Below are 21034 nucleotides of genomic sequence, written 5' to 3'. Positions count from 1 at the left end.
GCTATCACAGAAATCGAGTCAGCTTCCTTTAAATATATGGCTCCTAAGAGGTTGGTTGACCATTCCTGAGTGGATGTCCACACACCGAAGATCATATGGGCCATTCAAATTGTGCTGTATGAGTTAAAATCTTGAAAATATATGCTTATCAGATAAATAAGGGTGATGAAGGAGTAGAGAAGGCATGGAAATGATGAAAACAAATTAGTAGAATTTCTCAAAGGTAAAATATGGTAATAATAGAGAATAATAAAAAGATAATAAGAATAAGAATAAAGAGTAATTAAAAACAAGGAAAGAAAATAGGGACAATCAGATATCAAGGAAAAACACTTGACTTCTCCATTGTCATCACAGTCACATGTAAATGTAGTTACTTATGTCTCTTGTAAATAAGTTTACTTATTTTGCTTTTAAGTGTTTTCGAAAATACTTTCTAATCTTTTAATTTGGTGAACAGTACTTAAAATATAACTGTATCACAGATAATCATGTCTACAAAAAATGGAAATAGCAAAGTACTTGTGAATGTGTTTTAAACAGTATCCAATAAATGCATTTATTCCATAAGAGGGTTATTGGTGAGATAATTAACCTTTTGGGTAATGAAATTAAAACACATTAGACACAACATAGAAATATTTAACAACAGTAGAATCCCTTCTAGTCTGTCGGACATAAAGTTTCACAAGTAGGTACTAAAGAAATAGCACAGCAATGAGTACATAACACATAGCACAGTTAACATCACAGTTTAATTGTAAAGCAGGGAATTTTGACACATGCCTCTAGTCCCAGCACCTGGGAGGCAGAGGCCAGAGGATCCTTGTAAGTTTGAGGCTAACCTGGTCTACATATCAAGCTCCAGGACAGTCAGGACTACATAAAGAAAATCTGTCTCATAAAAACAAACCGAAATTAAGCTCTGGGGTTTGGGTGCTTCTGTGTCTGGGAGAGTTGAAACAGCAAAACGTGAGTCCTGGCTATGAAATTAACACAATCCCCAAGATGAAGGCTGAATATTCTCAGATCTCATGCCCCAAGAGCATGGCATGGTCATGTCACAGAAAGGAAAAATGACAATTTACCAAGGGGGTTGACATCATGTCTAAAAAACACTTCTTCCCATAAATAAGAATGGGAAACTTTGAACTGAGTGGTGAGTATCACACAAGGACAAGTTGGAAGTTAATGTGACTCTTTTCTCCTTGGTGAGAAGCTGAGTGTCCAGGTAGGAAAACCAGATAGATTACATTCTAGGGAGCAGGAACTGAGGCCAGAGAGGAGAGGGGCCAGTCCACTCTACTGGGGGCTGTATCATTAGGAAAATATCTCTTACATTCTAAGAGACTAGCAGTGTTGCTGGACCTCACAGCCAGAGTTAATGCACCTTAAAGGTATTTCAGATTCAAGACTGCTATCTTACTGTGCACTCATCCTGCTTTTTCAACTTGCCTTCAAGCAAACAGTGTAACAACCAAACATATTCACACTGGATTTCTTATGTCATCAGCTTTTACAGACGAATCCAAAGCATGGTTTTCATCCTAAAATATGTAGTCTTACTTACATGCCCCTTGATAAATTTGTAGTGCAGGTGTGTATGAATTTTATGGTAATAAATCCTGAAACAGCAAGGAGTTTGGAAGCAACCTTAGGAAACAAGTATTCACCATAAATGTTGAAGGTGACACAGAAATAAGTTGATAAATCTGTGTGCAGGAATGTTTGCAACAAGTTGCCTGGTTCAGGTGGGGAACAGTTGGAGTCAGTGATTTAATCCTTTTTAAAAATTCTTTTAGATTTCTCTCTAAAATATCCCTCACTCCTTGCTGTATGTGATGCTTCCATGTTGTACAATAAACTCAAAGACTTTTATGAGGCATACACCGATACAGAAATGCAGAAGTCCACTTTCCAGATGTGGCAGTCTGTACTCTCCCTCACATCTACAATAAAAATTTCCTCTTCAGTCATACCTTGGAGCTATTGTGTCTTCATTTTCATTGAGAGGGAATAGCAAAACAGCCTGAATGTTAAGTCCTATGTCCTTAAGAACAGCTATAAAGTAAACATTTCCAACAAAATTTACTACTGTTTCTCCTAGGACATAAAGATCTCTGTAATGTGCCCAGAGTGTTGGCCCATGCCTTTAATCCCAGCACTCCAGAGACAGGAGGAGGATCTTTATGAGTTAGGGACCAGCCTAGTTTACATAGTGAGTTCCAGGCCAGCCAGGCTATTGAAGTGAGGCCTTGTCTCACAACAAAGAAACAGATAATACATTAATAAGTTCATGTATAGTAAAAGAACAATTCAGCCATAGGAAGCTTATGCCTAGGGACAAGTTTAGTTAGGAACTCCTGTCATTGCCTCACCTTGCCCACTCCACCCTGTCAGCTTCTGCAAGTGCTGTGAATACCTGATTAGATGATGTTGTTTCTTCTCTATATGATGCTCTTTGTTCTTTCCTGAAGTTCCCTAAGATGACATTGTTCTGCCTGGGATCTCCACCATTAGGACCTACAGCTGGCTGGCTGCCTTATTTGTTTTTTGCTGGATATTTTCAGCTCCCAACTTGATGTTTTGGTATTTCTTTCTTCGTATTTATTCTTCAATTTGGCTTACTCTCTCACTCATTCTAAATGCAGAGTGGCTTACAAAACCCCTCAAGAGAGCTTCGAAAAGATTTTCCTGTCTGCTGTTTTAACTTTCAAAACTTGCGATAAATTATCTCTATTTAAAACATGCCACAGTGTGTCGAATATCTTTCCATAAGTAGCAACATATTCATTAACTAAGCATGGTCAGAGATGTGCCAACATTGCATCTGGAGTGTTTCCCTTTATGAATACATATAGGTTCTCCCAATAAAATCCCCACTCTTTCTTTACTGCAAAAATATTCTGAAACAAATAAAGATCCTTCTGAGGATGGATTATGAGTTGATGTTGTTCAAGCCTGAGCAATAGGAACTACATTACCCATAATGCCAAGAGCAGAGTAGCAAACCGCTGAGCCAAAGAGGGCAGTTTCTGCCTGGGAAGGTCGACAGACATTGGGCGGTACTTCCTGCATTTTATCCCCTTTGGTTTAACTGTCCATGGGTTGGTATTTGGAGGATTCTGAGCTTTAAAATCGCAAAGTGAGAATAAAGGTAAGAGAGCGAGCAGCCACAGGGCTTCGGCCAAAGAGACCATCATCAGCCGCGGCGGCCGTGCACGGTCCCCTGCGTACTCAAAAGAGCCGGATGGCGGCGCTGAAGCACCAGGCTCAGGTGAGTGCCACATGCTAGGCGCTCCCCCGCCCTAGACACTTTGAGTCCTAGAGCCCCTTGAGGACCCCCCCCCCCTCAGCTCACATCCTTATGGAAAACTTAATCCCTGTGTCCAGTGGGTGGGGTCCGCATTTCTCGTAACTAGTCTGATGAGGCGCGGAAGAGTGGGACCAAGAGGAGAGTGGTTGACTGATTTGTGTGGGCAATATCACGTTTGCCCACTTTAACCGGGAGCATTCCAGCCTAAAAATGGCAAGGTGAGGTGTATTACCTATGTCCTCACTACCTAGATGCCAGCGGGACTGAATGGAAGATAAATGTGACTAGCGGCTATTCAAAATATTCCAAAAGCTGCACAGAGTTAGAGCGGGCTGGAAGAGAATAATACAGAGCCTTAGGAAAATAAAGCTTTATTTCCCACAGCTGCTATGACTCAGCACTATGCACTAAGGTTTAGAGATAATTTAGATATAAAAGGTTATGAAGATCCGGGACTGGACAGGGGTCACAGGGAGGCCTGGGCCCATGAAAACTTACCATGGTCCTTGATTCTTACAACTTTCTTCCCACAGGTTCCCAGATCTACAGAAAGGGGTATGGTCTGTACACAGGTGAGTGTAGGGTGTTCTAGGAAGCTTACCAGTGTAGCCACACTTCCTGCATCACATTGGTAGTGGAATTCGTTTTTGTGGGGGTTCTCAAGAGTGGAATGTAACGTTTAGCATGGAGGCATACCCCAGTAGTCTAAACACTTGAGAGGACCAAGGCACGTTCAAACCCAGCCAGGGCTACATGGTGAGAACCCTAAGAAAGAATGAGTAATTGATAAGATAGTTCATTTGGTAAAGGCACTTGCTACCAGGCCTGAGGACCTAAGTCAACCCTCAGAACCTACATGAAAAGTGAAGAGTTTCATTCAAGCAATTGAGAGCGCAAAGTGTTCATCTGGGAGAATCAGTGTATCTGCAGAGGAAGGCTCCTGTAGCTAGACTTTTGGTAGAGTTTTATTAGAGGAAAACTGTGACTGTTTAAGTGGCATTAAATGCCACATGTATAAAGCCAATCTGTTGTTTCCTAAGTTGTGGTGGTGGCTAACACTGAAGCAAGGAACAGAGTCAGCCAGCAAGGCATGAAGAGAGGATGGCAGCTGCCTCAGACACTAGGAAGCCTCAAAAGTTGGGTAGTGATGGATCTTGCCTCCATATATCAAGCTTTCTCTAGATACCTTCTGCTAAGTAATGCAGAAGCCCAAGGCGATGCCTGTGGTATAGGCTGTGGAGTTTGAGGTAGCGGTGGAAATGAGCTGTTATAAGAGAGGTGTGGACTAAGTGAAACATATAGAGATGGAAAATGTTAGCAGGCCTTGTGACTTGGATAACAGACACTTTCTTGGTTTTATGGAGGAACCCTAGGAAAACTGCTTGACAAAAGTCATGTCAGCTGGACTTTGAGGTCTTTATCTCTGTCAGTTAAAGGGTTAAAGACAAGATAAAAGTTCAGAGCAGAACAAAGTTGATTGATAAGCTTTCCAAACTCTTTAAGTACATGGAGAGGGACATTTGAAGCTGAGTATTATTATCTGTAAATGTGTTTGGAATTGTCTTGGGTTCAGGGTGTCCCACCCAGACACACACACACACACACACACACACACACACACCACACACACTTTCTTTTGGTTAACAGGCATTTTGTACTCCTATGATTTCAGTAGGACTCCGTAACTTGATTTGTGAGCAAAGAATCAGCTGTAATAGGGCCCTTGATTTAGTGCATGAATTACTGTGGACTGGCTGGAATAAGAGTGGGTACCCCAGCTTCTGCTCTTGGTAGTATAACAGGTACAGAGAGACACACCACATGCAAAGGGAAATGGCTATATTTCAAAGGAATCAAAAATTACCACCTGTTGCTTAGAGCAAAAAACCATCAAAACAAAACAACACAAACAAACAAAAACTTCACTGTGGTTTTTATGTTCCATCTTCTCATGTCCATGGCCTCAAAAGAAGTCTTAATGGCTCTTTATTGTCAGGTCCAAAATGCCTAGCTGATCCCCATCCTTCTGTGGGTACAGAGGGAGGATGTAGTGATCTGGGAATAGAGTCACAGGTATTAGCCTCCATGTGTTAAGGTTTTTATCATCTTAAGAGGAGAGTTAGTAAAGGATGGACGTGTGGGTGAATAAACTGGGAATCCTAAAGGAAGCTGATCATTGAGTGACTTGTCTTCATCATAACAGGGCTGTGTAACCTTTGAGGACGTGGCTGTTTACTTCTCCCAGGAAGAGTGGGAGCTCCTGGATGAATCTCAGAGGCTCCTGTATCTTGATGTGATGCTGGAGAATTTTACCCTTATAACCTCACTAGGTAAGTCCCTTGTACTCACTCATGTGTCTTGGTTCCCATCTCTTTTTCTGCCAGATCCAGCTCTGCCCTTTCCAGAGCCAAACTAAAGGCCTTATTGGTTTTCCTACTTTCTTGGCAGGTGTGCAGTTTTAGATGTTAAGCCCTCCTGTTCCAGCCACCATGCCTCCACTCTGCCATCACGTACCCTTATCCCTCTGGTTGAGCTGTATGTACTGCCATAAACATTCCTAACACATGTCACACAAGAGCATTCATCAAAATTTCTAGGTGGCAGAAATTCTGCAGTCCAGGTAATAGGTCTGTCTTAATTTGATAAAGTACCCTGACAAAAGCAATGTGAAGGAAAAACAGTTTATTCAGACTCAACAGTTGCAGGTTATAGTCTATTGTCATAGCAGCAAGAGTAGAGAAAACTGGTCATATTACATCCACAGTCAAAAGCAGAGAACAATGACTTAATACGTGCCACTGCTCAGTTCACTTTCTCATCTGTAATCAGTCCAAGACTCTAAGCCCAAGGAATGGTGCCACCCATAGTGGGCAGGTCTCAATTAATATAATTCAGACATTCCCCCACAGGTATGCCAGAAGGCCTATCTTCCAGGTCCTTCAAAATTGTGTCAAGTTGACAGTTAGCAATAAGCACAGCTTCTAAACTGAAATTGCCCCTTCCTTGGCCTGATGACTATGTTTATATCCATAATTCCTTTTTCTCCAAGTTCTACACCTCATCTAGCTTTGTCTGATAGCTGTCTCTTTCAGGAATTTCATATGTTGTGATGGTTGGTGTTTATCTGGACTGTGAACTATTTGTATAAGACCCTCTATCTAGGCTTCTTTAAAATACTGATTGTTTTTTACCAGTCACTCATCTGTCTTGTCTTTCTTTAAGGCTTACATTATCTATTTCTTATGTCACCGAACAACTAGGGGGTGTGAGGAAAGTCCTGATTTATTTCACAAAGTGGACATGTTGAGATGGTCTCAACAGTTGCCTGCTTCTCCCAAGTAACAGCTGATACAAGGGACAACATTAGGAATGTCAGATCAAACCAAGAATCTGCAGTGTGTCTAGCAGTATTATGATGTAAGTGTGCTGTGTGAAACATTTCCTGCTTGTGGTTTGAGATGTGAGCCCTCCTGCTCCAGCCACCATGTCTCTGCTCTGTCATCATGGACTCCTATCCCTCTGGAACTGTAATAAATCCTTCCTTCTCTAAGTTTCCTTGGTTTTATCACAGCAATGGAAAACAACTTATACACTAAACCAAAAGAAAGTAGTTGTGAGAACCAGGTTTTTATAATGTCTTTGTCTTCCCAAGTACGAACTGGTCTCCAGTAATTTAGTTTATCCAGCAGGAGTTCAAATAGATCACACAAGTTAAAAGACTGCTCCCATTTAAGTACTGGTTTTTAAGTATTCTTTGGTGTCTAGTAATATTTCCCTATTCATTTCTGATTTTGTTAATTTAGGTCCTCTCTTTCTTTTGATTATTTGGGTCAAGGGCTGTGAGTCAATGTAGTATTGTCTTTATATCTGTTTCATTAGTTTCTTTCTCATTATTTTTTGTCATCTATTACATCTTAGTTTGTAGTATTCTTACTTTTCCAAATTCTTGAGTTTCCTGCATTAAGTCATTTATTCATGCTCTTTAACTTTTTTTTTTTTTTTTTTTTTAATGTAGGCACTTAGAGCTGTACACTTTCTTCATAGGACTTTTTGTTTTGTTTTGTTTTGTTTTGTTTTTTTGTTGTTTGTTTTTTTTTTTTCTTTTTTTTTTTAAAAAAAACAAGGTTTCTCTGTGTGGCTCTGGCTGTCCTGGAACTCACTTTGTATACCAGGCTGGTCTTGAACTCAGAAATCCGCCTGCCTCTGCCTCCCAAGTGCTGGGATTAAAGGCATGCGCCACTCGCGCCAGGTTTTTTTTTTTCTTTCATAGGACAGTTTTTAATGTGTCCCAGAGGTTTTGTTGTATTGTGTTTTTATTTTCATTTAGTTCTGGATTTTTATTTTAATTTCTTCTTTGGCTTGCCCATCATTTAATAGTGCATTTAATCTCATTAAATTTGTTACTTAATGGAGATTTATTTGTTTACTGTCAGTTTTAGGTTTTGTTTATGGCCACATAGAACATGTGGAGTTATTTCTTTCTATTTTTCTGAAACTGTAAAGACAATCTCTTAGACTGTAGGATATAGTCTATGTTAAAAAAGCTTTCATGGGCTGCTGAGTAGAATATTTATATTCTTTTGTGTTTGGAAAAATATTCTATAGATATCTATTAAGTCCATTTGATGTTTGATGGCACTTAATGCTGATGTTTCTCTATTTTTTTTTTAATCCGTATAACTTGTCTATGGAAAAAATGGGCTATTGAAACTGCCTACTGTTAGTGGCTGGGTGCTTATCTGTGTCTTTAATTCACTATGCATGAAATGGCATATAGCAGAATTTGCTACATATATGTTTAGCATAGTAATGTCTTCCTGGTTAATTGTTCCATAGATTAGAATGAAGTGTCCTTCTTTATCACTTTAGGTTAGTTTTAGTATGGAATTTGTCAGATAATTCTATACCCACACCTACTTGCTTCCTGGTCCCATTTAATTGGAGTACAGTTTTCCAAACTTTCTCTTGAAGGTACCCATCTTTAAAAACTGAGATGAGTTTATTGTAGATAATAGAAAGATGTTGTTTTTGTTGTTTTTGCTCTGTTCAGCCAGCCTGTGTCTTTTGATTGGAGAATTGAAGCCATCAATATTTAAAGGTATTGGTAGCTGTGTATTGATTGAAGACATTGCATCACTATTTGCTGTTTGTGTTTCTTGACAATGATTATTCCACTTTCCATTCTAAAGTATTGCATCTTGCATTCTGTTGAGGGGTGATCTGCTGGATATGAATTCTTTTAACCTGTTTGTAGTATGGAAAGTTTTTGTTTTTGTTTTTGTTTTTGTTTTCCTTCAATCATGGAAGATAGTTTGGCTAGACACAATAATCTAAATTGGCTGTCATAGACTTTTAGAATTTGGAGTACATTGCTCTGTGCTCTTCTGTCTTTCACTGTTTCCACTGAGAAATCAGCTGTTCTGATGGCTTTTCCTTTATATGTGACTTGGTGTGTTTTCTCAAAGCTTTCACTAGTCTTTCTTTGTACTATATATTAAATGTTTTAACTATTAAATGTAATGGGAAGGTTCTTTTCAGGGTGTGTCCATCTGATGTTCTGTGTGTGTTTTCTATCTGTATGACTATGTCTTTCCTGAGTTTAGGAAAATTTCTCTATGGTATTGTTAAAGGTCTTATCTATGCCATTGACTGTGAATTCCTCTCTTTCATCTATGTCTAAAATTCAAAGACTGGATCTTCTCATAGTATCCCAGAGATTCTGCATATCCCTTCCCCATGCTTTTAAATTTTTTTCCATAATCTTTATTAGTGGTCTAACTATTCTACTTCAAGACTTGATATTCTAGATTCTACTTCATCCATTCTATTTATAAGACTTTCCATTGAGTTGTCTAGTTGAGTTATCTTTAAGACCTGCTATTCTGGCTTCTCTTTGATCTGTTCTATGCATAAGGTTTTCAATAGTCTTCTAGTTGGTTGCTGAGCTTTTCAATTCTGTCCTCATTTCAGTTTGAGTGTTCTGTCTCTGCTGAATTCAGATTTCAAATCTGAAGCTCATCCAGCCATGTATTTGTATTTTCTTGGGCATCACTCAGGGGTCTATTGGTATCCTCTTGAAGTTCAGTTAGATGTCTGTTCATGTTTTCCTTAAACTCCTTGAAACCTTTGATAAAGCTTATGGGTTTTGTTTTGTTTTGTTTTGTTTTGTTTTGTTTTGTTTTGTTTTGTTTGTTTGTTTGTTAGAGAGGCTCTGACTATGTAGCTCTAACTGTCCTGGAATTCAGTATATTAGATCACGGTGGCCTCAAACTCTAAGTGATGTGCCACCACACCTGATATGATTATCCTCTTCAAGTCTGTATCCTGGGATTCATCTAGTTAGTTCTCATTAGGAAACATTGCTGTCAGTGGCTTTGATGGGAGAAATGGTGTCTTTGCTTCATATAATATTTGTGTCTGTGTGTGTGTGTGTCTGTGTGTGTGTGTGTGTGTGTGTGTGTGTGTGTGTGTGTGTGTGTGTTCTGGGCATATTAACTTATTTCTTTGTTGTATGTCTGATATGAGATTCTATTCTGCCTTAGATTGGGCCAGTAGAGTACTTGTGTGATTTTCTTTACTAGGCCAGTTAAAACTAGTACATGAGCTGCTTGGTCCTAGGCCAGCAAAGCCAACATGAGGAGAGCCTTGGTCTGGATCTAAGCCTGTGGAGATGAATCTTCTTTTAAGGCATACATTTATATACATGTTTGTGTGCATGTGTGTACTCATAGTATTTTTAGTACCATTTTTTTCTTTTTAATATTCTCCTTTTCTATGTATCTCTGTTAATATTTCTGTTTGTTAAACTTGAACTTTTAACTTCCTGAACCTTTGGTTTCTTTAGTTTCCATTTTTTGTATGTGCACATCAGATATGCGTGGGAGGTAGGGAAGGGCTGGAGTCTGTACCTTTTGGTTTGATGCTTGCTTCGACAGTTCCTTGTGGTAGGAATAGTTTGTTCTTTCTAAGATGTTCTGTTTACCCATATTGTTCTTGGACGCTACATCTAGGAGAATAGTGATAACATTAGTTTTATTTTCTGAATTCTTTGTTTTGTGATTAACTTAGTAGACATGTCAACTAGGGGCCTATTACCCACGTTATCACCATCTCTAAAAGTAGAGAATGTGTTATGAAGTCAATGGAGAATGCCACTGGCGCTCAGTATCCAACCTTCAGCATTCTGTTCTGTGTTACCTTCCACTACCTGCCTGTTTAGTATCAACCTCGTTCATTTTAAATTATACTGAGGGACACCTTACTTTGTTTCTTCTGGAGCTTTCTTCTACTATCAGCTAGCCAGTAGCCCTGAGGATTCCTGCAGCTACACCATCCTATTCTTACTATATGCTCCTCAGGACTAAACAGGTCCAGAGACATGCAAATTGCCTTTAGTCCTTAGGTCCAAAGTTACATTAAGATACATACCACTCACCATACACTATGACCTATTGCAGTTTTAAGTCAAATGGTGCAGAAACAAGTGCCTACCAAAGACAGCAATGCTGGCATTCAAAAGGCCAGTCAGGCAGCACTGTTGATCAGTATCCCAGGCAGTAACTACAGAGTAATCCAGGGAACAGCTTCTGCTCCTTCATTTGAGTGGCCCTGCTTGCTGTTGCACTTTCCTTTATATGCACCATGGGTCTTAATTTCTAGAGATGACTGAATGACAGCGTGGAGAGGTGAATGCCATTGAAAATAGGGCTTATTTCTGAAATTTTTGAGAGAAGGATATTTATGCATCATTCAGGGTGGCATGAGTAAACAGCAGGTGTTAAGGATGAGGGTGTAAGAAAGAGATGAGTCAGAGGAAGGAAACATGTACATGAGTGCAGGTACCTCTGCGGGCCAGAGGAGAGAATTGCATCTCCTAGAGCCAGAGTTATAGATGGCTGTGTGTGCTGGGAACCAAACTTTGAGTCTTCTGGAAGAGGTGTGCTCATTCTTAACCACTAAGACGTCTCTCAATTCTCAGGATATGGCCTTCTCATCTATAATATGACCAGAATAGATAAGGTAGAGGAGTCTATTCTTGGAAACATAGTTTGCAGTGTGGGATCTGGACTCTTCTAACAGCAACTAAACAGCATGTTCTCAGTTAAGTTTTATGCCATCTATTAAGAGTTAGCCTCCCTTCCCATGCTATGAAGGAATAAAAAGGTTAGGAGGGAGGCAGAAGTGGGAGAAAGACAGGAAGGAGCTAGAGAAATGGCCCTCTGGTTCAGAGCCCTTGCTACTCTTGGAGAGAACCAGTTTGATTCCCAGCACCTACATCAGGCAGCCCACAGTTCGTAAACGAGCTCCAGGAGGTTTTATACTCTCTCTAGCATCTGTGCACATGTGCAAATATACACAGACTCACTTGTGTGCACAATATATAGAAAAACAAAAATAAGGAGCTGGGGAAGTGGCTCAGCAGTTAAGAGCAGTGGCTCTTCTTCCAGAGGACCTGAATTCAATTCCCAGCACCCATATGGCAACTCACAACTATCTGTAACTCCAGTTCCAGGGGATATAACACCCTTGCACAGGCACACATACAGACAGAACACCAGTGTACATACAATAAATCTTTATTATTATTATTATTATTATTATTGTTATTAAAAAATAAATACAAAAATAATTTTTTAAGAAATAACAGAGGGGCCTAAGATATAGACATTGGAGAAATGTGTCCACTTTACATCTACATGGTGCCTGTAAGGAAGGCCCGGCTATTTAGCCTATAGGCTTTATTCTCATCTTCTACAGAAACATTTAAATTATATTCCTGTTTTGTTTTTTCACCAACCATAGAAATGAAACCCATAGTTGGATACAAGCAAATGACTAGACACAAGCTAGTCCCTCAGACAGAAATCTCCCAGACAAGTAGATTTGCTCTGAGTGATTCAATTGGTTTATGCCATTTTTTTCCCTCTCTAGTTGATACAACTTGTGTCTTTGCAATAAAAGCAGCTAAAATCTTAGGGAAATATTTTTCTCTTGTATCCTACAAATCATAAGATGATCTAAAAATAAAACTAAGCATATAATATTAAAACAAATAAACAAACAAAAGACTATCCTCTTCTCATGCTGTTCAGAAAGGGAAACAAAGTTAAAACATAATTGGTGATTCCAACCAGTCAATGTGCTTTACACTAGGTTCTCTGTCCTTTCAGTTTATTGGTATGAAGCAGAGGCTGAAGAAAAATCCTGTGCACAGAGTATTTCACAAATGGAAATACCACAGATCAGGACTTCAAAGGAAGGTCTACCCACGAAGAATACTCATCCCTCTGACACCTGTATCACTGTCCTTAAAGATATCTTGCATCTAAGTGACCTATCTGGGCAGAAACCACATTTGACTGAGGTGTGTACAGACCTCCTGGACCAGAAGCATCACAGAGCCAAGAATTGGTTAAAGATAGATATGGACTCCCCCGTGAAGAGCGAGAAATTCCCAGCTATATGGAATCTTCTCCAACCCAAGGCCATTCCCAAAGGTGAGAAACAAAATCAAATTAAGTGTCAAAAGGCTTTTCACACAGAGAAAAATAATTCTAAGTCAGAAAAATATAAGAAATCTTCCAGCACCCAACACAGGCTTCATGAATATCCAAGAGTTTGCAGTGGAAAGGTGGGGTTTGAATCTAGCAGTTGTGAGCAAGACTTAAGCAAGTACTCGATTGCACCATCCCAGACGGACCATACTAAAAACCGACCATATGAGTGTCATGACTGTGGAAAATGGTTTGGCCAGAAAGCTACACTTAGAATACACCAGAGACGCCATACCGGAGAAAAACCATATAGATGTGGGGAATGTGGAAAGTCTTTTTGTCAAAGCTCTAACCTAAGTGAACACTGCAGAGTTCATAGTGGAGAAAGACCTTTTGAGTGTCTGGAATGTGGGAAAGCCTTCGGGTGCCATTCTAGTCTTCTGCGGCACCAGAGAACACACACAGGAGAATGGCCATATGAATGTGGTGATTGCGGGAGGCTGTTTAGGCAGATTGTCAGCCTGATTACACACCAGAGGACTCACACTACAGAGAAGCCTTACAAATGTGGACAGTGTGAAAAGTCTTTTAGTCACAAAGCCACTCTTACTGTACACCAGAGAGTTCATACTGGAGAGAAGCCCTATCACTGTGAAGCGTGTGGGAAAGCCTTCAGCCAAAGCGCCAACCTTATTAAACACTCCAAAATTCACACTGGAGAAAAGCCTTATAAGTGTGGGGAATGCGGTCTATGCTTTCGTCAGAGAGCTACCCTCATGAAACACCAGAGAACGCATACTTCAGAAAGGCCTTATGAATGTAGAGAATGTGGTAAATTCTTTAAACAGTACTTCTACCTCATTGAACACAGTAGGATTCACACCACAACAGAATTTTACGAGTGTGGACAGTGTGGGAAATCTTATACCCAAAACGCCACCCTCATCAGACACCAGCGAGTCCACACAGGAGAGAGTCCTTATAAATGTAAGGAGTGTGGAAAAGCCTTTGAATACAAATCCAGACTTAATCGACATCAAAGAACTCACACTGGTGAAAGACCTTATGAGTGTGCCAAATGTGGGAAATTCTTCAGGGAAAGCTACAATCTTGTTGAGCACCAGAAAATTCACACTAAAGCAAAGCCTTACAATTGTGATCAGTGTGGGAAGTGTTTTAGCCGGAGAGCTGACTTGGTTAAACACCAGAGAGTTCACACTGGTGAAAGGCCTTATACATGTGGTGAATGTGGGAAGACCTTCAGCCGAACTACCAACCTTGTTCAACACAGAAGAATTCACACTGGGGAACGGCCATATGAGTGTGACCAGTGTGGGAAGTCTTTTAGCCAGGTGTCTACCCTCACTAGGCATCAGCTACTTCACACTGGAGAAAAATCTTATAAATGTAGCAAATGAAGTAAAGCCTAGACAACCCTCTAGCATATTCTAACACCAAAAGATAGACCATCATAGCTCCTGGAAACCAATCCTGAAAGCACCCTCAGGCCTCCAAGGATGTTGCATTGTTGTTCACTGTAACAAACTAGAGAGCCTCATAGAGTTCTAGGCCATGTAACTTGTACTAGAGCTAGCCTGCATGTTCTAGACAGTCTGTTTCCATTGCCAGAATTAAATAGCTACCATAATGTCTCATAGAAACTGTCACTCCTCTAGCACCTTGCACTGAGTGTATATCCCCCCCACCCCCCAACATCCCCATACTCTCCTCTTCCCTAATGGAAGCCTCAACTTCCTATGCGTTGCAAATGACCTTGATCCCTTTTTCTCACTGAATATGTCTGGGGCTCTATTTTGCCTAAAAGAACCTGGTCTGGGATTAGCTAGAGGCTCCATCAAGGAATATCTTCTCATGTCTTTGTCTCACATGATTCATGTGGCTGTTTACATGATAGGAACTAGCCAGGAACTTCCTACCATGTTAATATACAATAATAAAAGACCTTATGGATTTTTTTTATCCCCATGTATTTTTAATCAAGAGTTTCTATTCATAGCCTTGGGTGGGCAAAATACTACCAAAGTCCCTGTTGTTGTTTTGTTTGTTTTATTTATTTACATTCCAGACATTGATCTCCCCTTCCTACTTCTCCCTCCCATAGTTCCTCAGCCCATTCCTCTTCCTCCTTGCCTCCAAGAGTGTGCTTCCCACCTCCTCCCTCACCAGGCCTCCCCCTTCCCTGGGGCCTCAAGACTGTCAAGGATTAGGCACATCTTGTCTCTCTGAGGCCAGACCAGGCAGTTCTCAGGGCCTCAGACCATCCCATGTATGCTGCCAGGTTGGTAGACCCCGTTTACATAGAGACTGGAACAATTTTTTTTTTAATATTTATTTATTTTTATGTACATGTCTGCTCTGTCTTCATGCACACCACAAGCAGAAATTAGACTCCATTACAGATGGTTGTGAGCCACCACATGGTTGCTAGGGATTGAACTCAGGACCTCTGGAAGAGCAGCCAGTGCTCTTCATTGCTGAGCTATCTCTCGGAGTAGCTCATTTATGTTGCTTTCCAAAACCTTTAGCTGAGCAAAGCAGGGTGTTCAGTCTTAGCTTTGTGCCTCAATACCTGCTTTTTGTTTGTGTTTTGTCTTTACTTAGACTACAGATCACCCTGAAGGTGAGGTCGGTTGTTGGAACTGCAACATTCAGTGCTCTTAGAATAGTTTAAACTTATCCCTATCCCTTTATTCCCACATAGTCTGGCCTAATGCCCAAGATTGTTGAAGAAGACCTTTCACTGAGTTTCATAAAACCAAGTCCGTAATTCCAAATTTCACTTGTAAAATTCGGGAAACCAAATAGGAACAATAACTGGTGTATTAATACAGGCTTTGATAATTGAGGGAGGTGGAGTTTTATATGAGAATATTACCTGTGGATCCTCTGGAGACCATAGATATTGCATTATTGGAAATAATTTGCCTTTATCTTATATCCTGAAATCTTAACTAAGTCTGAATTCAGGGTGTGACTTATAGCCAGATTTACAATGAGAAATTTCAGCAAAAAGCAGATCAGATAGATTCAAAAGTATGCAGTTTTGCCAGGAATAGAATGTGTTGGAGTTAAACAAAAAAGCCATAGTCACTAATAGAGACCACACTGTTAAAAGAAACTAAGCATTTTGTACCAGCTTAATAATAATACCTTGAAGACTCAGCAGTTAAGGACTCTAGCTGCTCTTCCAGAGATCCTGAGTTTGATTCCCAGCAACCAAATGGTGGCTCACAACCATTTATAAAGGGATCTGATGCTCTCTTCTGTGTGTCGGTGTATGTGTAAACAGAGTACTCTTACATTTAAAAAATAATAATATATAAATAAATTTTTTAATTTGTTTAAAACAACATTCTTGTGGAAATTCTCTCCTGGGTCCAGTTACCACTACATAGACCACATCAGCTATGGATCAGTGAGCCTGTGTTTCTGCTTGAACTGGCAGTGTTTGTAACACTAATGTGCTCCTTTTACAGGCAGGCAGAATATAAGTTATAGAGAAGTATCTGTAGAAGCTTCCACCAATTCCAGGCATAGCCTGAGATGCTAAGTGGTATGTGACAAGGCCTTAGGATGAGGCATACTCAAGCCTATTGGATCTCAAGTGATAGCAGCATATGATCCTGATCCCAGAAGTGGTGCTACAGAATTTCTTTCTTTCCATATTGCTTGTTGTTCTCCTTAGTTTCCATCCCTCCCTTCTGTGGCCCAATTCTTCCCTTTTGAAATAGGTATGTCTAGTCTGTGCCACTGTTATTTTGGATTTACAAAACCCCCTTTTTCGTTTTACTTTGCTCATATAAGAAATGAGCCTCGGAACAGTATTGAAACTGTTAAGACATAAGACTTGAGGTTGGGCGAATGAAGTTTTTTTTGCATCATAAGAGAGAGCTGTGAGCCTTTGGGAGCCAGGAATATTTTATGGTTTGAATCTGAATTGCCTCTCACATTTTAAAAAGCCTTGCTACATTGGCAGGCAGTGGAATCTTTGGAGTTGTGGCAAACGTGAGCAAGGATTTGGTGATTAAAAGCAGGTCTTTTGAAGGTTATACCCAACCCCTAGTTCAGCAATTCTCAACCCCTTTGGAGCCATATGTGACCCCTTTAGTAGTCACATAATTTATAATACAGTTCAGAATAGTAGCAAAATTATTGTTATGAAGTCGCAACAATATAGTTTTATGGTTGGAGGTCACCACAACATGAGGAACATATTAAAGGGTCACAGCATTAGAAAGGTTGAGAACCAAGCCCCCAGTTGTTGCTGCCAGTCTGCTTAATACCATGTTGTGAGCAGCCTTTACCATGTGTTCCCGTTTGTTGCCTTGAGCTAAGCTGCACCCCACCCCACCCCCATATCCTCCAGTTTGATAGACTGAAAGCCTTTGAAACTGAGCCAATGTAAATCATTCCTTTGGTTATGCAAAATTAACACACTGATGTATAGCAGATGTGCATTTGTGTGTACATGTTTTTATGGTATAAGCATTGAACAGGTTATAAATCCTTAAAACCATCATGATCAAAATAATGTTTCAATCCAGAATTTTCCTTCTTTTGTATAATGTTTTCCATGGGGTTTTGGTATCTGGTGACTTGCTTACTTTCAAAATGGTTTAATTTGAAGCTTTTATAATTTTATTTGAACAGAATCAGAAAGTGTTTGCCTGTTTTCTAATTATTTCCATATTGAATAATTGGCTCATTACTGTTACTATATGAACACATAATGTTTATTGTTAAGCAGAATTCTGTGGACAAATCAGTTGGCATCTGCTAATGGCCAAGTGGCTGATTGCTAATTGAAGAGTATTAATAAAGCTACAAAGAACATAGGTGTACTGATCATTTTTGGAAAATGTATTTTATTCATACTAGTGATTTCAGTTAAGGTAACTTACATTTAAAAAACTTCAGTGTAAATCAATTGAGTCCATTATGGTTCACATTATGAAACCCTCTGAAACAACCAGACTGTGATGGCATATGCCTTTAATCCCAGTGCTCAGGAGGCAGAGGTATGCAGTTCTCTGTGAGCTCAAGGCCAACCTAATCTACAGGTCAAGTTCCAAGACAGCCAGAAGCTACCCTGTCTTGAAAAAAGAAAAAACAAACCAACCAACAAACAAAAATAAACTAATAACACTCTAAGAATGTGCTGGCAATCTGGTTACAAAGTCTGTAACCTGAGTTGATTTGGTTAACGTGGCTGGCCAGACACGAATTCTCTTCCTCCCTCACTGTTCCATACTTTTCCTGAAGCTGTAAGCTTGGTCCAAGAAGAAAACATTTCCTAGCAGAGAAAGACCAGTGTTTGATCAAGAGTATGTGAGTAGCTGCTCTCTCCTACTAGAACCTCCAAGCAGGCACTTGAGAAAATCTTAGGAGGCTGAAGAAACGTCTCAGCAGTTAGGTCTTCCAGTGTACCCAAGTTCAGTCCCTAGCATCTCTGTCAGACTGCTAATGCCTGACCTTGGCCCCAGCTCTGGGGGTTCTGACACCCTCTTCTGGCCTCCATGGGTACACACAGAGAGAAATAAAAACAAATATATTAAAAAGAACGAAAGATAAAGATCACAAACATCGTCTTAGGAGTAATACACAGCCATATTAATCGCATTCTGAACAGCTACAGATGGCTCCAAATCCAGCTTCTCTCTCCAGAGACCCATTCCTCACCCAGCTCTACTTTACCAGATAGGAAGAGCTCCCAAGGGACTCCAAAACATCAGATTTTTGTTCTTTGGTTTGGTTGGTCTCACTGACGCCATATGACTCAAACAGTTCTAAGTCTTTTATTTTTATTTATTTATTTATTTATTTATTTATTTATTTATTTATTTATTTATTTATTTATTGTCCTACTCTTTATTTTCTGCTGCAGTTCCCTAAGCCCAAGAGTCTGAAAGGGTGGGGTCGACCCTAGGAGCTAGAGTCTAAGGCCTATCTGAGATAACGCCAGGGGTCCTTCTTATCACACAGGACCCGAAACTCGATCCTAGACGTTGTTTATCCATGAGTGCATTATTAGTCTTAAACTTTTAACAGCTTCCAGAATCCTGATTGGTCTACACAAAATTGCCTCTGAGACCAACTGAGGATGTGGAGCTAAGGAAACTACATTACCCACAATTCATAGAGCCGGATGACAACCGGCTGGACCAATGGTCCCCATGAAAGGTCTTTTCCGTGTTAGGGCTGCAAGCTATGGGCGAGATTTCCTAGATTTTCCTAGCTCTGCCCAGTGGTCCTTGTATATGCTTTGGGTTTGTTTTGTTTTGTTGTTTTTTTCTCCCTATCGGAGATACAAGAGTGTGGCATGGGGACCAAGATGGGAAGACAGGACAGGCATGGGGTGCAGATCTCTGTCGCCACCACCGGCCGAGGTGAGGGATGCTCCAGCATTTGCAGAGTACTTTGGCTGCTGCCTCAGTGGCAAAACCTGTCGCGTTCTCCTGAGTGAGAGAGGAGTATAACAACTCAAGTGATTCCAGTTTTTTAGATTTTTATCATATGGAAGCTTAACTATTTTTAAGTTGATTGTAGAATTCGATTGGGGTGTAGAGACGCTTGCAGGTGTCTCTGGAGATGAGATGGCAGCATCAGATTCACCATTAACAGGAGCTACATACAGAAGATGGCCTAGTCGGCCATCATTGGGAAGAGAGGCCCCTTGGTCTTGCAAACTTTATAAGCCCCAGTACAGGGGAACACCAGGGCCAAGAAGTGGGAGTGGGTGGGTAGGGGAGCAAGTGGGAAGGGTATAGGGGACTTTCAGGATAGCATTTGAAATGTAAATGAAGAAAATACCTAATAAAAATTGGGAAAAAACAAAACAGACAAACACACACACAAACAAACAAAAAAACCCAGTAGCTACAGAGCATTTTGAGCCAGTTAACTACGGATGTGTTCCTAATTAACAAGTCATCCTCAATTCACTTTTCTTATTTCTTTTAGTCTATAGTAATTAAACATATGAGTTTCATGTGATGTTTTCATAATGCATATCATATACTTTGCTCATTTTCATTCCACTATCTTCTTCTTTTTTTGTTGTTTTGTATTTATTTTGCAATAGAATATCACTCTTAACTAGCCTGGAATTCACTATGTAGACCAGGCTGGACTCGAACTCACAGAGATCCAGCTGCTTTTTGCCTGAGTGCTTAGAATAAAGGTTTTCACCACCACACCGGGCTCTTCTCTTTGTAAGATCATAGTTCTGTCAGATGGGAGCAGGATTCTTCTGTCCTCATTTAAACTTAATTATCTCCAAAAAGGGACTGTAATTGAGTATGGTCACACTGAAGGTTAGAATTTTGACATGAATTTTGAGACACATAGTTTAGTCCAGTCAGTTCATAGTACCTTGCTTTCCTGCTGCAGTTTTCTTACTTCTTAACACATTCATTCCTATCTTTACCCACAGTCTTTCTTCAGCGGGGCATCAGGTTCCTCAGCCAGATTTGATTCATTTGCTGAAGCATAGACAAGAGCTATGGGCAGCAGAGAAGCTTCTCATGTAGTAACCGTGTGGGTAGGTAGCCAAAAGCTGATCCTGGGGGACCATGGAAGCCTTCCCAATGTAGTGACCACTGCTCCTGTGAAATTCCTTATGACCACATAGTGTTATTTCTGACCCACCTCATAGTACATAGTACATAAGCTGCATAAGTAGATATGCTCTGAGCCCTGTGGTTGTTCAGAATTCCAGGTGCCACCTGATATGATCAGGCAACTTTAGACTGCTCTGGCAGTCCAATTGATAGAAGGAAAATGAGAGAGGAAGGTGAAAGGTCTTAGCTATTTGTTCACCTGTTTCCCTTGTGTATATTGTTGACTGGAAATTGGCATTTGGGACTGGAGAGATGGCTCAACAGTTAAGAGCACTGACTGTTCTTTTGGAAGTCTGGAATTCCCAGCAACCACATAATGGCTCACAACCCTCTGAATCCAATACTGGATCCAATGTTCTCTTCTGGTGTATCTTCTGGTATATATATATATATATATATATATATATATATATATATATATATATATATATATATCCCCAGCTAACCAGAACCACAGAATCCTCACAATCAAAAATATCAATGGCCCTGAAAAGAGTCTTTAATCTTCCCTCTGGAATTTCATAAGCCAGGCCTCCATCTTCTGTACTGTTCTCAACATTATCTTCCAAGCTCCTACACAACAT

At 40.2% G+C, this 21034-nt stretch overlaps 1 protein-coding gene across 1 annotated transcript; it reads left to right on the top strand.

The window, feature by feature from the left end:
• The first annotated feature begins 3102 nt into the window (after positions 1-3102).
• Positions 3103-14577, top strand: LOC110315346 (zinc finger protein 883-like). Its single transcript, XM_021189426.2, has 4 exons — positions 3103-3277; positions 3850-3888; positions 5520-5646; positions 12487-14577. The coding sequence occupies exons 1-4, from the start codon at positions 3251-3253 to the stop codon at positions 14226-14228; spliced, it is 1935 nt and encodes a 644-aa protein (XP_021045085.1). The 5' UTR covers positions 3103-3250; the 3' UTR covers positions 14229-14577.
• The last annotated feature ends 6457 nt before the right edge of the window (positions 14578-21034 follow it).

This window comes from Mus pahari, unplaced genomic scaffold (genome assembly GCF_900095145.1).
Source record: "Mus pahari unplaced genomic scaffold, PAHARI_EIJ_v1.1 scaffold_5634_1, whole genome shotgun sequence".
Classification (NCBI taxonomy): Eukaryota; Metazoa; Chordata; class Mammalia; order Rodentia; family Muridae; genus Mus; species Mus pahari.
Note: the sequence above shows the minus strand (reverse complement) of the source record. Positions and strands in the feature narration are given on the sequence as shown.

What these genes read in the sequence shown, in the direction of transcription:
- LOC110315346 (XM_021189426.2), top strand. Translation starts at nt 3,251, where the DNA reads ATGGCGGCGCTGAAGCACCAGGCTCAG. An exon ending in CGCTGAAGCACCAGGCTCAG is followed by an intron (nt 3,278 to 3,849) that starts GTGAGTGCCACA and finishes TTCTTCCCACAG; the next exon opens with GTTCCCAGATCTACAGAAAG. An exon ending in TACCCTTATAACCTCACTAG is followed by an intron (nt 5,647 to 12,486) that starts GTAAGTCCCTTG and finishes CTGTCCTTTCAG; the next exon opens with TTTATTGGTATGAAGCAGAG.